Source organism: Sorex araneus, chromosome X, assembly GCF_027595985.1.
Source record: "Sorex araneus isolate mSorAra2 chromosome X, mSorAra2.pri, whole genome shotgun sequence".
Lineage (NCBI taxonomy): Eukaryota > Metazoa > Chordata > Mammalia > Eulipotyphla > Soricidae > Sorex > Sorex araneus.
The window spans coordinates 174,843,300-174,866,483 of NC_073313.1; the positions used below are offsets into that span (position 1 = coordinate 174,843,300).

The 23,184-nt window shown below is 37.9% G+C and overlaps 1 protein-coding gene across 1 annotated transcript in view; it reads left to right on the forward strand.

Moving 5' to 3' along the window:
* Nucleotides 1–23,184, forward strand: part of NCKAP5 (NCK associated protein 5) — a 1,232,229-nt gene that overhangs the window by 812,676 nt on the left and 396,369 nt on the right. The window contains exon 7 of the mRNA XM_055122815.1: nt 20,367–20,516. Coding sequence (XP_054978790.1) covers nt 20,367–20,516 — 150 coding nt within the window. The remainder of the gene's footprint in view (nt 1–20,366; nt 20,517–23,184) is intronic.

The window sequence follows — 23,184 nt, forward strand, 5'->3', positions numbered from 1 at the left end:
TGCCAATATTTTCTGAGTAAAATCCTCAAACAATTGGGTTCTATTCAATGTACTGAATCTTGTCTGACTAAAGAGAGGCAGTGTTATGGAAATTGTACTAGAAAAAATGCTTCATTCTTGCTTTAGCCTTAAATTTTATTTTGGTGTAAATAGGGGAGGATTCTCTCTGTTCTGACATGAGCCCTCAAGAGTATTAACTAGAAAATCCATCTCTTGACTTCCAAAAGTACAGCTAATGCAACTCATTAGACATTTTCTTTTAGGTAACCCTAGGAAGCGAAGGTGGGAGGAAGATAATACCTTGATTAGGAGTGGGCCTATGAGGCTCCAGAAAATTTCAGGGCATCTTAGGACAGCCAGCTTTGTGGCTTAAACGTTATGTTGTGTTTCTGTGTGAGATTGTGTGTGTGTTTGTGTGTGTTTGTGTGTATGTGCAAGGAGGGTGGACATACAAAGCCCCTTTTTTAGGAATAGAAATTAACTTAAAATGGCTTCTATTTTTATGCAGACATTCTTTCAGTCTGTTGCTTTATGTTTCTGATAATATAACACTTGCTTAAAGTGTTTATTTTTACAGTTGAAAGTACTTAAGAATGTTAATAGTTTAAGATTAAGCTTAGAGCATCTTCAGAAATAAAACAAAATACTATCATCTCTCATACAGCAGTATTGTATCCAACAAGATTAGACATTCACTGGTGCCTTCTGTGTAGTGCAGGATGTGGTTATAAGAATGCGATAGATAAAATGTTATTCCTGCTCCTAAAGCCTTTGTACCTGGCATGTGAGTATTCCCTGAACTTAAATTTATTAAGTTCTCCTCTCCCTGTGAACTACTTATTAATTGTTAATTACTATTTTAATAGTATTGCATTTTAATGTTAAAATAATGATCTCCTGGCACTAAGTTTAGCAAAATAGTAGATATATTAATATTTTTCTTCAAACATTTGTCAAAATATACATACACATGCAATAATAATATTTTCTATAACAAAGATTTGAACTCTTTGGTCATCTGATAATGTGTCCAGGGATAGTGGCACTGTCACTGTCATCCTGTTGCTCATCTGTTTGTTCCAGTGGGCACCAGTAAGGTCTCTCATTGTGAGACTTACTGTTACTGTTTTTGGCATATCCAATACACCATGGGTAGCTTGCCAGGCTCTGCTGTGGGGGCGTGATACTCTCAGTAGCTTGCCAGGCTCTCCGAGAGGGGCGGAGGAATGGAACATGGGTCGGCCACATGAGAGGCTAACGCCCTACCACTGTGCTATATCTCCATGTTCTTTATATTAAGATTTTGTCCAGGAATGGACAAATGGCTGTTGCAGATATGTAAAAGACATATATGGGGCTAGAGCGATGGTATAGCAGGGAGGGTGCTTGCCTGGCATGCAGCTGATCCGGGTTCAATTCCCAGGATAATATATGGTCCCCGGCTTCTTCACTGCTGGTGGGAATGCAGAATGGTTCAGCCCTTTTGGAAAACAATATGGACGATTCTCAAAAAATTAGAAATTGAGCTTCCATTTGACCCAGCAATACCACTCCTGGGAATATATCCCGGAGAGGCAAAACGGTATAGTAGAGATGGCATATGTAATTCTATGTTCATTGCAGCACTGTTTACAATAGCCAGAATCTGGAAAAAACCAGAGTGCCCCAAAACAGATGACTGGTTAAAGAAACTCTGGTACATCTACACAATGGAATACTATGTAGCCGTCAGAAAACATGAAGTCATGAAATTTGTGTATAAATGGATCAACATGGAAAGTATCATGTTTAGTGAAATGAGTCAGAAAGAAAGAGACAGACATAGAAAGGTTGCACTCATATGTGGAATATAATGTAACTGAGAAGTACAAGTTGGCAACGATGCAACTTCTGGCAGATATCTCTCTGGACTTAGTTACTAAAGTACTAAAATACAGAAACCCAAAACCGAGAGGCCGCTAAGTGTGGTCACTCGACCTTATACCTCTTCATCCTCAGCAATGGAAAACAAATTATCTAATACTTCTTTTTCAGCAGGTCTGACTTTAGGGGAGAGACTCTCCAAACAATAATAGTGAGTTTTGTTGAAATATTGTATGCAATCAAAGTGAAAGTAAAGTGAAATTTATTAGTTTCACAGGCGCAGGGGGCTAAGGGTGGGGGGGCTAGGGGCGTGGGGGGGTTAGGGGTGTGGGGGTGCGGGGTGGAGCTATACTGGGATTCTTGGTGGTGGAATATGTGCACTGGTGAAGGGATGGATATTCGAGCATTGTATAACTGAGATTTAAACCTGAAAACTTTGTAACTTTCCACATGGTGACTCAATAAAAAATTTTTTTAAAAATATATGGTCCCCGGAGCCCTGCCAGGAGTGATCCCTGTGCACAGAGCCAGGAGTAAACCCTGAGCACCACCAAAAGGCATCAGTGTCTGAATATGAGAAGTCAGATTGGGGTGGTGAATGCTCATTCCACGTACTCAGTTACTCTCAGTGAACTTTCTGACTCTCCTTGCCTATGAATGGCTGATAAAGAGAAAGGTGTAGGGGACACAGTAGGAAAGGGTAATGAATTTCAAAGCAAGTGCTTTTTGATTTGTTTAACTTTTTTATTAAAACACCTAGATTTATAAAGTTATTCATAGTTGAGTCTTAGAGATACAATATTGCAGCACTGATCCTGCCACCAGTGTCAACTTTCCTCCAACAGTGTTCCCAGATTCCCTCCCTTAGGCATCGCCCTTTCTTCCTCCAGCCTGCCCTCCTGACAGGCACCTGTCTAAGTTCCACTGTTAAAAGTTTAAGCTTCTTGATTTCTGTTTTGTTGACTGTACTTTGGATATTTAACTCTATCATTGCTTAACAACACCTTTGTACCTTAATCCCCTGAATTGGTTTCCATCATAAAAGCAAGTTTTGGATTTATGATTTGTTTGTTTTACTGACCTCTGTGCATTTAAGTATAAAGAGTAACCACTAAAATTTTCTATTTATGTGTCACCATTTACATTTTTTTTGGTTTCTTTTTTCTCAGGTTACAATTATCAATTGGCCACAAGAACATAATGTTTGTTTGTTTGTTTGGGGGCATAGACAGTGTTATGCAGGGCTTACTCATGTCTCTGTGCTCAGACATCACCCCTGAAAGGGTCTTGTATGGTTCTAGGTGATGAACCAGGATTGACTGTCTGCAAGACAAGTGTCCTCCCTAGTGTATTCTCTGATGCAAATCATATAATTTTTATTGCTAATATTCTTAGATTGTAAAGCCACTTGGAACATATCTTTAATGAAAACTGCAGCTTATATCTTCATACCATTGTGTTTCATGTGGAGTTTGCCTTTATGTAAAATGCCTTTGGAATTGAGCTTCTTTTTTTTTTTTTAAGAAAATAAATGTTGCTGATGGATGGAATGGGCAATAAAAGCATCATCTCAAAATTTATTAATGTAACTTCACAGAAATGTTCAATATGGGAAGATATTTGGCAATATTGAGTAGTGTTTTGAGTGAAAAATAATGGGGATTAGATATGAATTGATATGCTCATGGTCATGAGCGCATATTAGAGACATAAAGAAAACACTTCGTTCTCTTATCCATCATACACATTTAATCTTGGGGACTTTACTATGTGCTTAGTTCACTTTGTAAGTCAGATCCAGGGATGAAAAAGAAGAGTTTTATTTGTTTTGCTTGTCAGTAGTAATGTTAAACTGTGAACAAATTGGGACGTTGTTTTAAAATCCTGTGATTTATCTGACGCTATTTTTCCCCCTTTAAAATTTAGTATGCTGGTACTGAACAAAAACTGCTAGCGATCCCTAAGAATGTTGTTATGGTATTTGCCGAAGTGCTATCTAAAGTGACAATATATTCTGTGCACCCTCCCCACCACAGGAAAACAAATGAGTAAATAAATCACAGAAGCTGAAGCAACCAGGGCTCACAGGACGGCTGTCAGCCAGACAGCTGGCCTCTACATTTCCATTTAGCTTTTATTATGGAGTGTGCTTATGTTTTGAACTAATTGAAATGCCAGTAAATGTGGAAGTGATGGCGGTTTGTTAAACCTACTCTGCTAATAATCATCAGAGACCAGACCTGGCATCTCTGATAAAATCACCCACTCCCTGGAGTTATGGCCTGGGAAACTTAGGCAACAGACCGTCAGCATCATTGTTCATGGTTGAATAAAGACCATAGATTCTCAGTTTGAATTAGCATTAAGATTGGGTCTAGAGAAGCATGGAAAGTCCCAAAGGGTAACTGAGTCTATGTCAGGAGCATGACATTTGAAATCAGAATTGCATTTAACTCCTAGCTCCACTGCTTATGGTTAAACAGGTTGTTTAATAGCCTACGGAAGCCTCTTTGTAAGGGGGATCCAGAATATTTTCCCCTTTTCTCTATTTATGTTAGTACATAAAGGTATATATATGATATTCTTTGGATTAACTCTAGTGAGGCACACATTTCATGTATTTGTTTTTGTTTGGGGGCTTTGTCTGATGGTGCTCATGTCTTACCTCTGGTTCTGCGCTTAGGGATCAGTCCTGGCAGCCTTATGGAATTATATGGGATGCCAGAGATCAAACCCAGGTCTGCATTCAAGGTAGCTCCAGCCCCTGATGCCAGACAAATTTTGTTATTTGTGTGACAGAATTACTAATCATGATGTTTGTACGCTGAAAAGAACAGCTTAAGTTAACCAGCACCACCCTTTCTTTTTTTTTTTTAGAAGTCATGTTGGTTTATTAAAGTTAAGGAACAAAATACTTGAACCTATTTCAGTTTGTCACCATCTAATTTCATTTAAGTTAAATCTATTTTCACACCCCAAATCACATCGCTCAACTGTACAAATCATTCAGATAAATTAAATGAAAATGTATATGAGTCACCATCGTTTCATCTCTGAAGCCTTTAAAGAATGTCATTTTGGGTTTGATGCATTCATTCTTTATGATAGAATATAATTCTATGAGCTCCCCAGTCATAAAGGTTGTCTTTTTTTATTTTTGGAACATTTAAGGTCAAGAGATTTTATTTTAAACTATACATTTAGAATCGGTGCATGTATCCTGGGGCAGGCAATAAAAAAACCCTGAAACTCCTGACCTACCGAAGAATAGACTTGGGTAGGAATATTCATAAACACCAACTCCTCCAACTCTAATAAGTGAACCATAATAGTGTGTGAGTCTTTGTAGTCTTTCCCTACCTCTGTTCTAATAATAACCATAAAGTGATGGTTCTAAGGACTGTAGCAATTGTACAAGAAGTGGAGTACTTGCTTTATATGTGGCCAACTCAGGTTTGATCATCAGCATTAGACATCCATCAAACACCAATATGAAAAAAAAACCCACCAATATGAATGATTCCTGGATACAGAGCCAGGAGTAACTCCAGAGCATCACCAGATGTTGACCTCCGGAATGTTTATAACTGTGCGTTCACCCAACCCTTAGTTTCAGATTCCTTTCGGTGCCAGGAGCAATAGTATACACCCTATGCTAGTGTCACAGTGCCCCTGTCGCGCCCCTGTCAACTTTTCCCCAGGGCATCTAAGTTGAAAATTAAGTAATAAGCCAGTTCCCCTTATCATTATGATTCAAATCTGATCTTCGCTCTGTAAGGGTTTTACTCAGTGAGAGTGGGACCTTAGGGCACTTTCCATCCAACTCAGATGTAAGGACCCATAATTAAATCAGCCATGCCATATTTCCCTGAGGTGCAAACACTGTGGTTTTCACTGCACCACCCTTTCTTTATCTTTTGAGATCATACCAAAATTTTGACTTCATATGTTTGAGGGGATGCTACTTCCAAGCACTTCCAAGAACCACTCATAGTGGTACTGGATTTAGCTACTCAGGCCTGGTGGTTCAAGATTTGAGCCTAGAGATATGGTGCAACTTAGATCCACATGCTAGGGGCCAGCAGGACTACCCTGGCAGTGCTTGGGGGAAACTTCAGAGCAAGGGACTAAACTATAGTTCTAGTTCCTGCAAAACAAGTAATCTAGTCCACTGTAGTCTCACCCTGGCCACTACATTTTTATATCTTTATATACATCAAAAGGTAGATTTAATGCACAATTGAATATTCAAGGTGGGACAATCTGGTTTAACTTCTACAGCTGACTAAATTTTCAAAGTCGGGTGTTTATTCACATTTCCATGGTTTAATTTTTTTCATCTCCAAGTTAGGAAAGTCACATGTCCTTGATACAGGTTTCTTTTCTGAGCAGTGCTCAAAGATAGAAGGATGATCTCTTTTTAGAAAAAAAAATGAATAGAGTCAGAATAGAATTGTAACTATTGTTACCAACAGTATACATTCAATCCTTCTACATATTAGCTTTGTGTCTGTCCTCAAAGGTAAAAGAAAATAAACTGACTTAAAATTTTTTTCTAAAGCTTTGAAACCAAAAGAATTTTAAAATATTCCTCCCATAAGTGTCCCCTCAGCAGACTCAAGTTTGGCATGCTTTGCTGTATTACGGCTCTCCATTAAACTTGGGCTTAATGTTACTAGTTCTTTTCATGTCTTATAGGCATGAATGGAAAGAATAAAATGGAAAAAAGAACTTGGATTAGTAAATTTCATACTAGCACTGAAAAATACACAGCAAAATAAGGGGAAATATTGATTTTCGAAAGAGAGATAGACAAACTAACATTTGAAAAGAACCACCAAAATTTTATTCACTGTATCACTGTATCACTGTCATCCCATTGCTCATCGATTTGCTCAAGTGGGCACAAGTAACATCTTCATTGTGAGACTTACTGTTTTTGACATATCAAATACACAATAGGTAGCTGGCCAGGCTCTGCTGTGCAGGCGGAATTCTCTCAGTAGCTTGAGCAGGACAGAGAAATCGAACTCGGGTCAGCTTCGTGCAAGGTAGATGCCCTACCTGCTGTACTATTGCTCCAGCCAGGATAAATTCTGGGCATAGTTAAGCTTAATGGAATTCTGTGTTTAAATCCTGTTCTTTCAAGAACATTTTAAATACTTATTTTTTAGGTAGAGTTTTTAACCAATGATCAAAATCAGGAAATGCAAACCTAGTTGAGAACTTGGAGCTCATCTGTTTCTGGACATTTATTTTCAGATGTAGATGAAAAACTGAAGGACAGAAAAATTTTGTGACTTGACTAAAATCACTTTGCTGGATATCTGGGTTAATTAATGATAGAGAAAGAATTGGGACAGATATTTTATATTTCTACTTGATCTAAAATGTGATGAGAACAGGTCTGCATATTAAATAGTATTAATCTCAGTGAGATGAAACTTGATGAACCTCAAGAAATGCCCTCCACTGTCTTTTACTTCTGTTCTAATTTCAGGTTTTGCAGTTTGCCACATAGATTTGGATACACACAGCATATCATTCTCCTAAGAACAGGGTAGAAGACAGAGGACCAACATGTTGATATCAGGTCTTTGCATAAACTACTGATGAACATATACACAGTAGAGCTGAGTATGTGGGGGGCAGAGGGAGCAAGAGCCCTGAAACTTCTTTCATTACTTTGTTCGCTACAGAAGTTGTGAACCCACTGGGACAATTAGTTGAAATTTTCCTATTCCATTTAAAACACTGACAGATTTCTCCTTATTAAGACAAGGAGCAAGCTTTAATTTTAAATTAGGAATGTTTCCAAGCGGGACAGTCATTTCCCTTCCATATTGTACAAATTGTACTTCAATACTACTTGCTATAGAAACCATTGAAAGTAGTTATAGACTATGAATGCCACCAGCTTCCATGAAAAGGAACCATTTTAACATGTAAGCACTGAAGTTTTGAAACAAATATAAAGTTACGTTCCCTGTGGTCTCTAATCATGCTAATATAAAGTAGTTTCTACTGTAGTCAACATTGATGATAGATTGCTGAAAGAGGATTTAGAAAACTGTGAGTAAATATCACACACTGTCACACTGTCACCCCATTGCTCATCGATTTGCTTGAGCAGGCATCAGTAATGTCTCCATCATGATACTTGTTACTGTTTTTGATATCAAATATGCCATGGGTAGCTTGCCAGGCTCTGCTGTGCAGGCGAGATATTCTCGGTAGCTTGTCAGTCTCTCCGAGAGGGACAGAGGAATCGAACCTGGGTCGCAATCGAAGCCGAGTGCAAGGCAAATGCCTTACCCATTGTGCTGTCACTCCAGCCCCCAGAATCTGCATTTTAACAAAGCAACACTCTTGTTTCTTCCTACCCCACTGACTCTGACATTAGTAGCCATGATGCAGCCTTTGAACAATAACCTAAATAAATATCCACTATTACTCATTGTTGGAGGGACTGCATACTAAATAATTAGAGGAAGATTTACAAGCTATGAAATCTCATTTAGTGAGATTATCATTTCAATCATAGTTTCAGTCAACTTCTACTTAGACTATTGCATTAGCATCTTATATATCACCCCCCACCCCCCGCATCTATATTAATCTTCCTGTGCTATCTCCACATTGAATTAAAGAGCTATTTCAGAACATGGGTCTGCCCTGCTTCCTCCTCTCCTCCCTCTGCACACTTGAAATAGTCAGTTCCTTGACTTTTGGCCAGGCTCCAGGTACCCATCCAGCTTCATTTTTCTCTATAGCTATCGTGTCCTCCTTTAAACCATTTAAATTGTCCTCCCTTCCTTTCCATTTCATTACCATTTCCTGGTTAGTGCCCAATGTGCTTTCAGTCTCAGTACAATGGGGAAAGCCTTTCCTGACCTCGCTTTTGTATCCCTCTATTATTGATTCTCCTAGCGCCTGCAAGTTCTTCACAATTTTTGCAGTTAAGTTTTATATTCGCTTCTGACATTAGTATTATTAACTGTCTCTTTCCACAAGAATATAAGAATCGTGAGAAAAGGTACACAGGTATTTTTATCATCTTTGTATCCCTGGAAGCTTCTACATACATAGGAGATAATCAGTGAGTGTTTGTTGAATAAATCGATGGACTGATTGTTTATAAGTTAAGCTGGCTCATGCATTATACTGTGAATTCCATTGTGATTGTTTGCTAGGATAAGGAAGCTCAAGACTGGAAGATTAATCAGACACATTTTATGCATAGGCATTATGATAATTTTCTTCCCTAATTTGTATAACTAAACAGTAACTGGCCATCAGTGAAGAGCTATGCCCATAGCTTGCTCTTTTGACTCACCGCGCTCCCCGAAGAGTCAACTGATACCACAAGAACTATGAATTGACTGATACTATATTGCATAGGCTGGTGATACTGACTACTAAGAACAAAAGATGAGAGATACTCCTAAGGTGGCTCATTATACTGGTAATCACTTAGAAAAACTTATAGCTCTAAGGAATTCTTTATGTACTGACATGGTAAAGTTTGATTTAAACCTTCGGATGCTAACTGAGGTCCTAAATCTTTAGCTTCCTGTATACCGGCTGGTATTTGTTGAGGCAAACAAACTTATGGTCCCAACCATATATGAAATATGTGAGGAGTGAAAGTTGTTTGTGGTGCCTTCGCTTTTATAGAATTCACTGCTGATTAAAGGCTATAAAGAACTGAAACATGAAAACAGGTTACCTCAAGAATCAACTCACTCTTTACAATTTGGCATCCTCAGGAGTAATTGTAGTTTACTTTTCTTAATTGTATGTTGGAGTTTCTTGAGACTAGATTTTATTAGAACTATCTTCAATTTTAACCATGCTTTACCACACATATCATAGATGATCAATTAACAAATCTTCTAACTGCTATAAATGGGCTGGAGCGATAGCATAGCAGGTAGGGTGTTTTTCTTGCATGCGATCAACCCAGGTTCGATTCCTCCTCCTTTCTTGGAGAGCCCATAAAGCTACTGAGAGTATCTCGCCCACATGGTAGAGCTTGGCAAGCTACCTATGGTGTATTCCATATGGCAAGAGCAGTAACAACAAGTTTCAAAATGGAGATGTTACCAGTGCCTGCTCAAGCAAATTGATGAGCAACGGGATGACAGTGATGATGAATGATGATGAATTGGTGAGTAAATAATGAGACAGGAGTAGATAAAGGGGCCTTCCAGAGCAGTAGTACATTTGGTGGGGTTTTCCTTCTATGTGGCCAACCTGGGTTTATTCCTCAGCATCCCATATTGTTGGTCCCCCGAGCACTGCCAGAAGAGTGCAGAGTCAGGAGTCACCCCTGAGCATTGTTGGTTATAACCCACCTTCTAGACTTTTTCTGAGCATCATAAAATATAGAATCAGGAAGTATGTTTTTGATAACTAGTCTGAGCAGCATTAGGTGTGATTCACATACCTGCATGTGACCCATCGGAACAGTCACAAACCTCTTCTCTGTATTGCCAGTGCCCTGTTCATAGCACAAAACTATAGAGAGATAGAGCAGTGCCTTTACTTCCACATGTCAGTGTCAAGATAAGAAGGAGTATCTTATTGTGAGAAGTATATGGTACCTCACTACCTTTGGCCAACTTGAAATACCAGGAACTGGATTTCCTAGAAGTTTCCTCAACCACTACTTTCTAGTGCATAAATATCCTAACTCATTCCCAGGAGGGATAATTTTAGATAATGCATTTTGGTCTATTTCTCTGAGTTTCCTGTGAATTTAGTTTCCTGTGCCATGTGCTTTGCTGTTTAATGACTTTCTTCCTTTTCTTGAGTCACATTTCTCCAGTTAGCTACTTACATTCAAGCCCTTGTTCTTTAAGAACCCAAAGAAGAGTATTACTGTATCACTGTTATCCCTTTGTTCTTTGATTTGCTCGATCGGGCACCAGTAATGTCTCCATTCACCCCAGCCCTGAAGTTTTAGCAGCCTCTCCTTACTCATCTTCCCAGCGATTGGAGGCCCTTTCAGGGTCAAGAGAATGAAACCTGTTATTTATTGTTACTGTATTTGGCATATTGAATACAACACTGGGAGCTTGCCAGGCTCTGATAGTTTTTTCACTGACCTGGTATGTGGGAGGGGTCTGGGGAGGGCAAGCCCTGAGGGACTCTCACTGGGGGAGGAGGCCCAGTCCTGATACTAGCGGGCCTGGAGCTCTCAGTAATGGGTTCCTGCATACCTCTGTGCTACAGGCCCTAACTGCATCTTTTAATCTCTTGAGATGTATGGGTCTCTGAAATAAGGCCAATAAATGGGCTTATATAGCTGAGCCAGAAGTGGTTTGAGGGTATATCTCACACATACCTAACTTTTGGCCATTTAATTTCTTGGCAAACTTGACTCCAAGTCGTTGGGTTCTGGCCAAAGTCACAGCAGCAAGTTTGGGGTATCTGAAGTCTGAAGGCACCATCGGGCTGATGATACACTTGCCTCGCAGGTACAGGTTGACCTGCTGGCAGGACGATACCCCCAAAGAAGAGTATTTGTGGAATAGTAATGAGAATAGCTGCCTTCTAATAAACTAAAGTTAGCAATTATGGCTTATAAATGTTGACTGAGAAATTAGTTTATAAAAGTGAGAATTTTCAGGGAAAGACAATTTTAAAACTTTGACTTTTCCCCATCAATTCACTTCATCCCTGGCCTTGTCTGTTTTGAGCTATGCTGCTGTTCAGACATTTCTGCTTTTACTGCCTTACCCAGCCACTCCTCTTCTCTTTAGTTCTTCAAAGAGCTCTGTATTCTATACTTTGAAAAAGATTTCCACTTGTCTCTGCAATACCCTTTGGCTTCTGTCCATTACATTTCCTTCACTTCCCTGCCAAACTTCCAAATAATCATCTAAGAAAATTGCCTCTATTTTCTCTTTTTACTTTTTGCTTAACCGCAGACAATTTGGGCACCATCATCACACTTAAGTCAAATAGCTCTCAAGTCCTCACTAACAACCTTATTACAAAATGTATAGATCCTTTTACTGTTCTCTTATAATCTGCTACCTTTGAACATATTGACAGCATTTCATTCCTGAAAATTTTCTTGAGTAAATTCTTCAACTTTAACATTGGAAGAAACGTTAAGTCCAAACCCTTATGTTTTAAAATCTGTGGGACGTTTAAAACTAAACATTTCAAATAATTTTCCCAAAAAGTAAAAAATTAAAAAGTCTAAAAGGTAGAATTTTGAATTCTGAGCTTCTGACTTCTCATTTAGTATGGATGCTTATTTTATGGGTCTTTATCCCAAACATTTCAAGTGTTTTGAATTTTTTTCACTATCTCTACAAAGTTATTTTTTCTGATGTCTCAGATTTTTCCATCCATACCATATTTCTCCATGTTAGAAGTCTAACTGATATTTCTTAAATGTTAACCAGAGTTAGAGGCAGAGCTAGCATGGGCGAATATAGAAAAATTTATTTACCTCTTTGGGTAATCATAGCAAGTTGATACCAAAAGTTGAATTGAGCTATACAGAAATTGCCTGATACAAAATAACACTTCCATACTGATGGAATAAAGGATCAACCCATAAGAACTAAAGACAGAGCGAGACCCTCACCAAGAAATAAACTTCATCATCAGGCAACAAACTTCAATTGGGAAGAATTTTTAATGTGTGGACCATTTCCTTGGGAGAGGACATTGTACCAAACACCTGGTACCCCACCCTATGATCCTATACTTATAAGATGGAGCTCAAGGAGAGAAGCCATTCCCAAAGGCTAGAACCATTTTGGCACCTCTCAAAACTTGGCTCACCAATACTGTTAGATGCTGTACTATAGTAACAATATTGTTGGATGCAATACTGTTAGATGCTTGCTCTATAGTAACATGTCCTGAGAATAAACCTCTGAAGGTAGTTTTATCACCCTCCCCCCCTGCACACAACAAATAACTAAGGTAGGTGGAGCCCTACAGAGTACAGTCAAGAGTGCTTATCCCTAAAAGACAAATGGATCCAGCTCTTGTTAACCCTCACCTGGGTGCTTGAAAACAAGACATACCCCTACTAAGAGAATACACTCTGAAAAACTCCCAAAGCACAGTACTTAGCTGGGCCCCTCACTGCTTGCTCCATTTCCTTGATGGTTCACAACCCTCTAAACTATTCCCTGAGTGTGCTGTCACCAACTGTGACTGAAGCCCCAGTCTCTTTTTAAACTAATCCCTGAGTGAATTCACCGGTCATGACCCAGTTCTGCATGAGCATAATAACTTAGTGACTGCTTGAAATCCTGTGACAGCCTGTAGTCTAAAGAAGTTAGCTTCCCCTAGGCACACATGATTTTGTAATCTGGCTTTCCACCAAAGCCCAGCATATACTTGGCATATAGATGCCCCTGAATACTTATGATCTCAAACCCTCGGTACCTGCCTCGGCCCACTTTTACTCGGTGCCATGGCCTAGACCAGACACTTGTAGCTATAATTCAGTCCCCGTCTGAACTCAAGACTCAGTTGACCTTGAATCCACAGCCACGGCCATATTCCATGATCCAAAATGCCCAATTTACCACCCAAACTGCTTGAACTAGGAACTCTACCTCCTGCCTAGAACCATATGTAATATGGAGAAAGAGAAACTCATTTGCCTACATTGATGGATCAAAACAATAGCATGGAAAGAACTCTTAATACAGCCAAGTTGTGTAAGCTACCTGAAGAAGACCACAAAGCCATTCCTAATGACTCTTACTAAAATGTGAGATTGATGGAAGAGGATTTCAACATAGAGAAATTAAAAGAAAATTCGACAAAAATTAAGGCAGAAATGCTAGAATCAAAGCATACAATATCTTGTCTAAAATATGCAATAGAGCAGGTGAGGAATAGAATGGAATAAGCTGTAAACCAAATTTCTGAACCCAGAGATAAAGTAGTGAAGTCTGGGGAGAGAGCACAGTGGGTGGGGCACTTGTCTTGAATGCAGCCAACCCCAGATTCAGTTCCTGGCACCGTATGATCCCCCAGATCCCACCAGGAGTGATCCCTGTATGCAGAGCCAGAAGTAAGCCCTGAACACACATAGCTGTTGTGACCCAAAAACAAACAAAAAAGTAAAATATTCTCCCCATGGAAAGCACCAAGTTCCTGAAAAGATTATAAGATGTGGAAGAGTAATAGTGGAGTCTCTGTTTCTCAGTTTACCAATTCTGTCTCTGTCAGCACTTTGTCAGCTGTTCTTTGGCAGCAACTATTGAGTTTTAAAAATTTTAAATTTTTATAAATTGTATTTTTCATGTCTAAAATTTATATATTGGTATTAAAATACATAAGTTGTATTTTAGAATACTTTTATATATTTATTATTAATATACAATCACAGCATAGTCATAATAGATATTTATATATAATTTTGTTCAGTTTCACATTCTGCAGAAATCAGGGTTAGTCTATATGTTGTTGTTTTTTTAAGGAGTCATGTTGTCCTAATCACATCATTTTTTCTTATGTTGAATAACTTTGGACTGTGTCTAAAATATATTATTTATTCTATTTTATTCAGCATTTCATTTTGTTTCTTGGAAAACTGTTGCTTTTTATTTCTTTATATTCAAATTTTAACTATGAGTTAAATTAACTGAAAAGTCTGCCACTTGCATAGCAGGACAAATATCTGCTCAGTTCTCTTATTCTTTATTGGAATACATTGATTCTGTCTGGCCTATGCATCTGTGGTAAGATAGTTTGGAAAATTTTTTTTTTTTTAAATAGAGTTTTCTTTAATTTTAAAAATGCAGAGGGATTTTTACTTTAAGTAGACACACTATAATAAAGATTTATTTTCAAAAACATCTTATATAATATCTATTAGGGAGTTTTACATGTTAAAAATGCATATCCTTCTAGTGTAATTTGGGCACATCAAATTAATTGAATATGGAAATTAGTCAATACAATGGAACATATTCAATTCGCTAGAATGAAGATTACTGAAAAATGGAAAATGTATGGCTAGCAAAAGCTATAGCATAAAATACTTAGGACTGATATTGTAAGCATAAAATGCCTAGGGAACAATGTCATATCTCAGAAATCTAAGATGTAGTACCAATAGAGGAAATAATTTTTTCATATTCCGGTAGCAGATGGTTAGATGGTAACTTGGACAAGAGTTTTATCTTTGTTAATTCGCAAAAATTGTGGTAATATTGGCTCTTATTGTTTGGGAATAAAACAACAGAATTTTTATTATGAATTAAGCTTTTTCCTTTTTTTTTAATTTTTAAATTTATTTATTTTTAATTAGAGAATCACCGTGAGGGTACAGTTACAGATTTATACACTTTTGTGCTTATACTTCCCTCATACAAAGTTCGGGAACCCATCCCTTCACCGGTGCCCATTCTCCACCACCCGTAAACCCAGTGTCCCTCCCACCCTCCCCAATCCCATCTCCCCCCCACCCCACCCTGCCACTGTGGCAAGGCATTCCCTTCTGTTCTCTCTCTCTAATTAGCTGTTGTGGTTTGCAATAAAGGTGTTGAGTGGCCACTGTGCTCAGTCTCTAGCCCTCATTCAGCCCGCAACTCCCTTCCCCCACATGGCCTTCGACTACAATGTAGTTGGTGATCTCTTCTCTGAGTTGACCTTTCCCCGGAACGTGAGGCCAGCCTCGAAGCCATGGAGTCAACCTCCTGGTACTTATTTCTACAGTTCTTGGGTGTTAGTCTCCCACTCTGTTATTCTATACACCATAGATGAGTGCAATCTTTCTATGTCTGTCTCTCTCTTTCTGACTCATTTCACTCAGCATGAAACTTTTCATGTCCATCCACTTAACTACAAAATTCTTGACCTCCTTTTTTCTAACAGCTGCATAGTATTCCATTGTATAGATGTACCAAAGTTTCCTCAACCAGTCATCCGTTCTGGGGCATTCGGGTTTTTTCCAGATTCTGGCTATTGTAAACAGTGCTGCGATGAACATACATGTGCAGATGTTGTTTCGATTGTACTTTTTTGCCTCTCTGGGATATATTCCCAGCAGTGGTATTGCTGCGTCAAATGGGAATTCAATATCTAATTTTTTGAGAGTCGTCCAAATTGTTTTCCAGAAGGGCTGAACCAGTCGGCATTCCCACCAGCAGTGAAGAAGGGTCCCTTTCTCCCCACATCCTCTCCAACAGCGGTAGTTTGGAAAAATTTATATAATAATTTATTATAAACATTCAACTTTAGTGGCTTCCTCAATTTCTCAATAATGAAGTGCTACCTTAAATTTTTAGTTGATCCAGTTCTCTCAAACTCACTTCTGATTTTCTAGGGCCAAAAAGATGTCTGATTTTCAATTGGAGGCGAGTTTTATGTGCTGAATGTGTCTTGCCCTCAAACCAGAAACTATAAAAGAAACTTATCTTGTGCCATTTTCTTTCCTGTCTTGACATCTGTACAAAATCTGTTTCTGTACACTCTACAAACTCATATATTTTTGTTGATGTTGTTCATATTTTGTACAATTTAGATGTTCTGTAAGAGAGTGAATGCAACATAAACTTTCTTCTCCATAGAATTGGCATTCTCAACTAAATTAAAAATCTCATAAAATAATCAGAATCTGACTGCTGTTTACCTCCCATTTTCCCATTGGTTCACAGTTCATCAACAGTACTGACCTTCCACAAGTATTGGAAACAAATTATATTTTAAGATCTCTGTTTGCCTCTCTACTAACTGATATTTCTGATCCTAAATTTATTTTTATTAAATTATCATTTTATGTGTCAAAAATAAAAGAATAAGATAGAGAGTCTAACAGCCCCTTATTTAACCTCCAATCCCTTTATACTTTACATAAAACATGTAAAGTATTTATTTTATGTCTTTTATGACTTTTCATTGTCCAGTTCCCTCTCTTTAATAAAATCACACTTCTTACTGTTCTTACTCTCTTGGTCATACATTTTATCATGGTGTTCATCCTCAGCTATTCATCAAGCTAGCTTATCCTCATCATGGACCATTTATTTTGCTGTTCCTTTGATTTGGAAAGCTTTTCTCCTGGACTACTGTACACTGCTTCCTTCTTAGCATTTGATATCAGAAAAAATGACCATCTCGTTAAACAAGCTTGCACTGATATATAAGTAAAACCAAAAGCACTGCATCACCAGACCACTTAGCAATTTGACCCATGTTAATCTTTTGTATAAATATCAGGATATAATGTGTCCTGTCATCATTCTACATAAATATATGATGGATTAGGAATGTGATAGCTCTCTATGAAATCAGATCTGCGCATGTAACCACATACCCTTTACAGGTGTTTTCACTCTCATGGCAGGTGTTAGCTCAGATAAATCCCATCCAAGTTTCAGGTGTGCATTCTCATGTCTTGACAAAATCTGGGATATAATATCACTATAACAGTATTAACACTTTAAGGTTTGACTGCTTCTCAGGCTTTTGTTTTCTCACAGAAGAAAACAACATAGTATCTGTAGAATTACCAACTCAACTTTGAAACAGAGGTTCTCTTCCTTTTTTTTCTTTTTCTTTTTTTTAAGATCTGGGATTATGGTAATTAACAGTAAACTGACATTGTAAAACTTGTTCAAGGTTTTTTAATGGGAATTCTCCACAGTGGAGTTAATCTTACTTAGGAACACTCCCAGTGATATTATGCTCAGTAGATCTGGTGATGCAGTGCTGTTAGGTGTTGAGGGCTACATGATACCAAAGCTCGAACTCAGGACATTGACAGGCTAGGCATTTGGTCTATAATCAGACAATCAGAACCATTTCCCCATCCATAGCTTGCTATTGTTACTGTTACTTTACCATAATCTACATCTCCAGATGAAGTATAGTTTTTTACTACTCTTTCAGCAAATTTGCATTTTATTTATATTCCTACAAGTACTGTACTCTGTATTAATTAACACATATAGAGTTAGTTCAAACCACTCATGGTGTTATATTCTATAAAGTTGTATGAACACTTGTGAATATGGAGTCATTGCTCCTAGGTAAAGTCAGAGTTAGGCTCTATCCATCTCTGGTCACATTTTTATCATTATTTGATAAATAAGTTTTCCTAGTGTTTTAATCTAAGGAATCAAATTCAATGTTTATGTATGCATACATAGTTGATTCTATATATAATGTGTGTATATATAATGTATGTGTATATATATACACACACATATATATATGTATATATATATATATATTTGATTTGCTTTTTGGGTCACACCCAACCCATGCTCAAAGGTTAGTCCTGTCTCTGCACTAAAGAATTACTCCTGGCAGTGCTTGGGGGACCATATGGGATGCGGTGGATCGAACCCAGGTCAGCCGCATGCAAGGCAAACGCCCTACCTGCTCCACTATTTCTCTGGCCCCTGATTCACTATTGATCAAATAGTCAAACAGCACCTTAATGTATAAAACTTGCCTATACAAAACATACAAAATATCTATTTTCTTCATAAAGGCACATCAGTCTTTGTTCACATAGGAACACTCTAGTAGTAAATTTTGTGGGAGGGTGCATTTTGAACAGTGAAATCATTAAACATACAGACACAGATATGAAAGTATGACTCTAACTGAATCACAAAAATAAGACTTGTTTATAATATGTGAATCAAAATAAGCAGCATTTCATTGATGGATACATGAAAAATTCAAAATCAGTTCAGGTGATGCAGTTGCAATTAATGGTAAGTAATAAGGAAAAAAACAAAACAGGATAATGTGATGCCAGAAACAAACCATATACAGAAGAACATTTAGGGACACTTTTTTGTTTTGTTTTGTTTTGTTTTTAATTTTATTGAATCACCATGAGATAATTACACACTTTCATGTTTGGGTTACAATCTCACAATGATCAAACACCCATCCTTCCACCAGTGCACATTCCCCACCACCAATATCCTGGGTATACCCTCCCCTTTCCCACCCTCCCCCTGCCTCTATGGCAGACAATATTTTCTATATTCTTTCTCTACTTTTGGGCATTATAGCTTGCAACACAGACACTGAGAGGTCATCATGTTTGGTTAGGAACACAATTTATATATGTCTCTACAGATATTTGTATTCTAATATGTACACAAACATTAAGGTACATTTAAATATACTTCATACTTTATTTTTGAAAAATAAATGGAATCAAACATTTAAAACCTCCCAGAGTAGCTCTGTGAACACAGTTTAAAAGTGTCCTCCTTATGCTGTTCTTTCGTCCATAGCTGGTATAATTAAGGACTGTATCTTTTGCACTTCTGAATTTGTAAGAATTCTTAGTCTAAAGATAAAGAAATCTCTCATCATTGATCACTCTATTTAGCCCACGTGGTAGTCAATCAGCTGCATCAAGAAAGATTTCTGTAGCATTTTACTTAGAATAAACTAGTTTGGTTGAATGATGCCACCTGGTTTCTGTGGTAAGAGGTATTGCATATGTATAAAATAGAAGTTTTTTAAAAATAGCATGCCCCTGAAATTTCTTTTTCCTTTGAAAACAGCATTTGTGAGGTTAATATTAACCCTTCTCATCTTCTACAAAGCATCTATAGAAAAGGTAGAGTAAGGAGTTTCCAACAGGGAATCAAGAAGTGCTAACAATATTTTATCTCTCTCCAAGTCTAAGCTGAAGGTCTAGAAACGAAGCTAATGGTTATAGTTCTGAAATCACTCTCATTTTAATGCTAGGGATTATAAATCCTCTTCAGGCTCCCTAGAATTGCATTCTAGAGATCCATCCTTGCTTCATCTAGCAAGGATATACATCACTGTCACTGTCATCCCATTGCTCATCTATTTGCTCGAGTGGGCACCAGTAACATCTCCATTGTGAGACTTGTTATTACTGTTTTTGGCATATCGAATATGCCATGGGGAACTTTCCAGGCTCTTCTATGCGGGTGGGATACTCTAGGTAGCTTGCTGGGTTCTCCGAGAGGGGCGGAGGAATCGAACCCGGGTCGGTCGGCTGCGTGCAAGGCAAACGCCCTACCGCTCTGCTATTGTTCCAGCCTGTCATTTTAATATCTTATGTTATAATATTTTACTTTAAATTATCAAATGTTTGTATGCCTGGTGACTTTAGTAATCTTATTTTAGGAGCTGAGATGTTCATAATCAAGGGATCAAGACTGCTTAATTTTTCTCCTATTTTAGAGTAGAGCTGAATTGCCCTGATCAGATAAATATGAGTAAACCACATAACTTCATCATAGGATGTGTTGGTCCAGTCGCTCCTCCAGCTAGTCCGAGGACATCTGCTTTCAGAGGTCATGACCCTATGACTTTGTCCTACCAGGAGTCATTAAAAATATTTACAGCGTTTACAAGTAGGAGTGTGTCTCTGGCAAAAATTTCTTTCCTTTCTACCAGACGAAGAATGTAAAAAGCAAAGGGAAATGCTGAACTTTTCAGCCATAGACTCTTGCTTATATTTCAATGGATGCAATTGAAAATAATAATTCTTTCTGCTTTAGGAAAAACCATCAGAGGAAGAGAGAAAGCACAAGGAAGTTTTGGAAGATCTTCACATGGTAGTGGATGAGAATTCGAGGAGCGAAAGCAGCAGCACAGAGGAGGGAAAAGAAAAGACCAAATTGCTGTTAGAAAGGTTGAAAGCTCTTGAGGTAAGAAATGAAACAACTCTTATATGCTTAAAGAAAAAAATAAGTGTTCTGCTTCTTTTGTTCACCCTGGTTTTGAGTGAGTATAAATCTTCTTTTCTTTGTGCTCTCAAACTAATAGGATCTATCTAGTATCCCCTATTGTAATCCCTTTGCCTGTGATCAGCAAAATGTTAAAATTTGTACCACTGAAAGTTTTGACCTGATGACTATTACGGTCTTGTTTTAGAAGAGTACAATAATTCTCTTGAAACAGTGCATCTAGCAAACTGGATCAGTTCTTAAACTTGCACACTTCTTCAGGGAAGAGTTGTGAAATATCTACTCTGTTCTCCAAATTCGAACTGTGGTGAATGAATGAATGAATGAATGATTGAGTGAATATATATGCAACACTGAGTTAGGATGTTATTTTATTTTATTTATTGTAAATAGTCTAATTATATCTTCAAAACAATCTTGTACAGAGGATCAACATGTTAAATATATAAAAGTAGAGATTAACCTAAGATGAAAGTTACTATAAGGAAATTTGAAGATGATTTCAGCTCTCTAGGACACAGTTTGGAACCACTGGTCTATTACTTAGTGGCATTTGATATCACTTCAGTTGTTGATTTCTGAATTTCTTTTTTTGTTTTATTTTTTGAGGCACCACACCCAATAGATTTACTCCTAGCTTTGCACTCAGGGATCACTCCTGGCTGTGCTTGGCGGTCCATATGGGGTTCCAAAGATCGACCCAGATTGATCTTGAGTTAGCAAGTGCCCTAGCTGCTGTGCTGATCTCTCAAGCCCCTAATTCCTAAACATTTAAAGCAACTCTTAAAGACCGTTGTGATTAATAATTTTTGTTTGATATTTTACACAGTCTAAGATTCTGCAAAGTTCTATTTTTATGTGAGTTACTTAATAAATTCTATGATAACATATAGAACTAGGACATAATTCCTGAGTTTACTCTATCAAGTTAACCATAGTCCTTGCTGACAATGGTTAACTCTTCTCATCTTAATAAACTAGGTTCAAAGGACTGATGACCAAACCATTAAAATCTAGTTCTATCCTAGGATCTATGAATCCTGAAGAAATAGCTCTGTGAAGACACAAGATCTTGAGTCTCATTCCTTGGTTCTGATCAATCATATTGTCATAATGAGCATACCCGTTTAACTTTTCATCTCTTCAGCAATAGTAAAGTTAAAGTAGGATTGTGGACTTTGTGATCAGTTTCTTTCACGATATTTTATTTCCTAAAATAATTTCCTGTGGTGTCACCACTTATTTCCTAAAATTCCTCGTTCAATACTTAGTGAACGCTCTGTCTCCTTGCTCCCTCAAATCTCATTATTGACTGTTGTTTACTCAAACAGATAATAAAGTTTCAGAAACATAAAGCATCTATATAAAATTTGTACACATAAAATAGAAAATACCATATATCACACAATTTTTATGTGTATAACACCTATATGTTTTTGTATATACATACATGTATATATAATCCATTTTTATTTACTTATTTATTTTTGGTTTTTGAGTCACACCCAGCAATGCTCAGGAGTTACTCCTGGCTCTGCACTCAGGAATTACTCCTGGCAGTGCTTGGGGGACCATATGGGATGCTGGAAATCGAATCCGGGTCAGTCGCATGCAAGCCCTACCCACTATGATATCACACCAGCCCCTATAATCCATATTTATATGAATGTTATTACTTAAATATTTTTAAGTTAACCATGTGTGTTTGTTGTATAAGATTGTTTTTGCACAGTGAAAGATTCAGCAAAATTAATTTAGCAGGTATAAGAAACTGAGGGCTCATTTTGATCGACTGCAATCAAAGCTGCTCAGATACCTCACACAGATTTATACACTTGAACAAAGTTTTATGAGGAAGTAACTACAATGCCTTGAAGTTGGTGGGAATGTTGGGGACCCAGGGCACTCGAAGCCTGACAAGAATCTTAATCCTGTTCAAAGCTCGGCCCTCATAGGTCTCAGTGGGGAGTGCTTGCATTTGGGAGAGGAGCTTAGGGCTTGTAAGTCTACAGCCGGAGTAGCAGTGCCCCAGCAGCTCCAAAAGGGAGCTGTCTAGTTAAAACTGAGGCCCACTTTATCTGCATAGCACAAGAATTGATTGCTCCCTACAGATATAGGAAAACCAGTTGACCTGAACTCAGATTTCTCATTTCTCCTAACAGAAAAGAATTTCAGGAGGCAATTTTTTATTTAGGAAATATGAGAGAGAATGAGAGAGAGAAAGAGAGAGAACGAAAGAGAGAGAGGTCTCAATACATCCCATAAAGTTAGGGAAAGGAATTGCATATCCCCAGTTGAGGTGCAGGCAATCCCATTACAGAGTTGTGTGCCACTTGCTTTTGCAAAGCAGATTTTAGAGGGTTTTTGCCAAATCGCTGAGGGCTGGGGCTTCCATGTAAATAAGGCTCTCTTGCTAGGATGTTGTCAAGTACTTTGAGGGCCTTTCACATTCTAATTCTAGGGCCTTTCTTTCTTGCTCAAGTTTCTCCTCCTGAGGGGTCCAGATTTATCTGGACTGGTTTGGGTGTTAGTTAGAGTCTTATTGAGACTCATTTTGTGAATTTACAAGGGGAGATCAGCCCTTCATATTCTGGGGGTAGTGGAAGATTAACTTCTGTGAACCTATCTC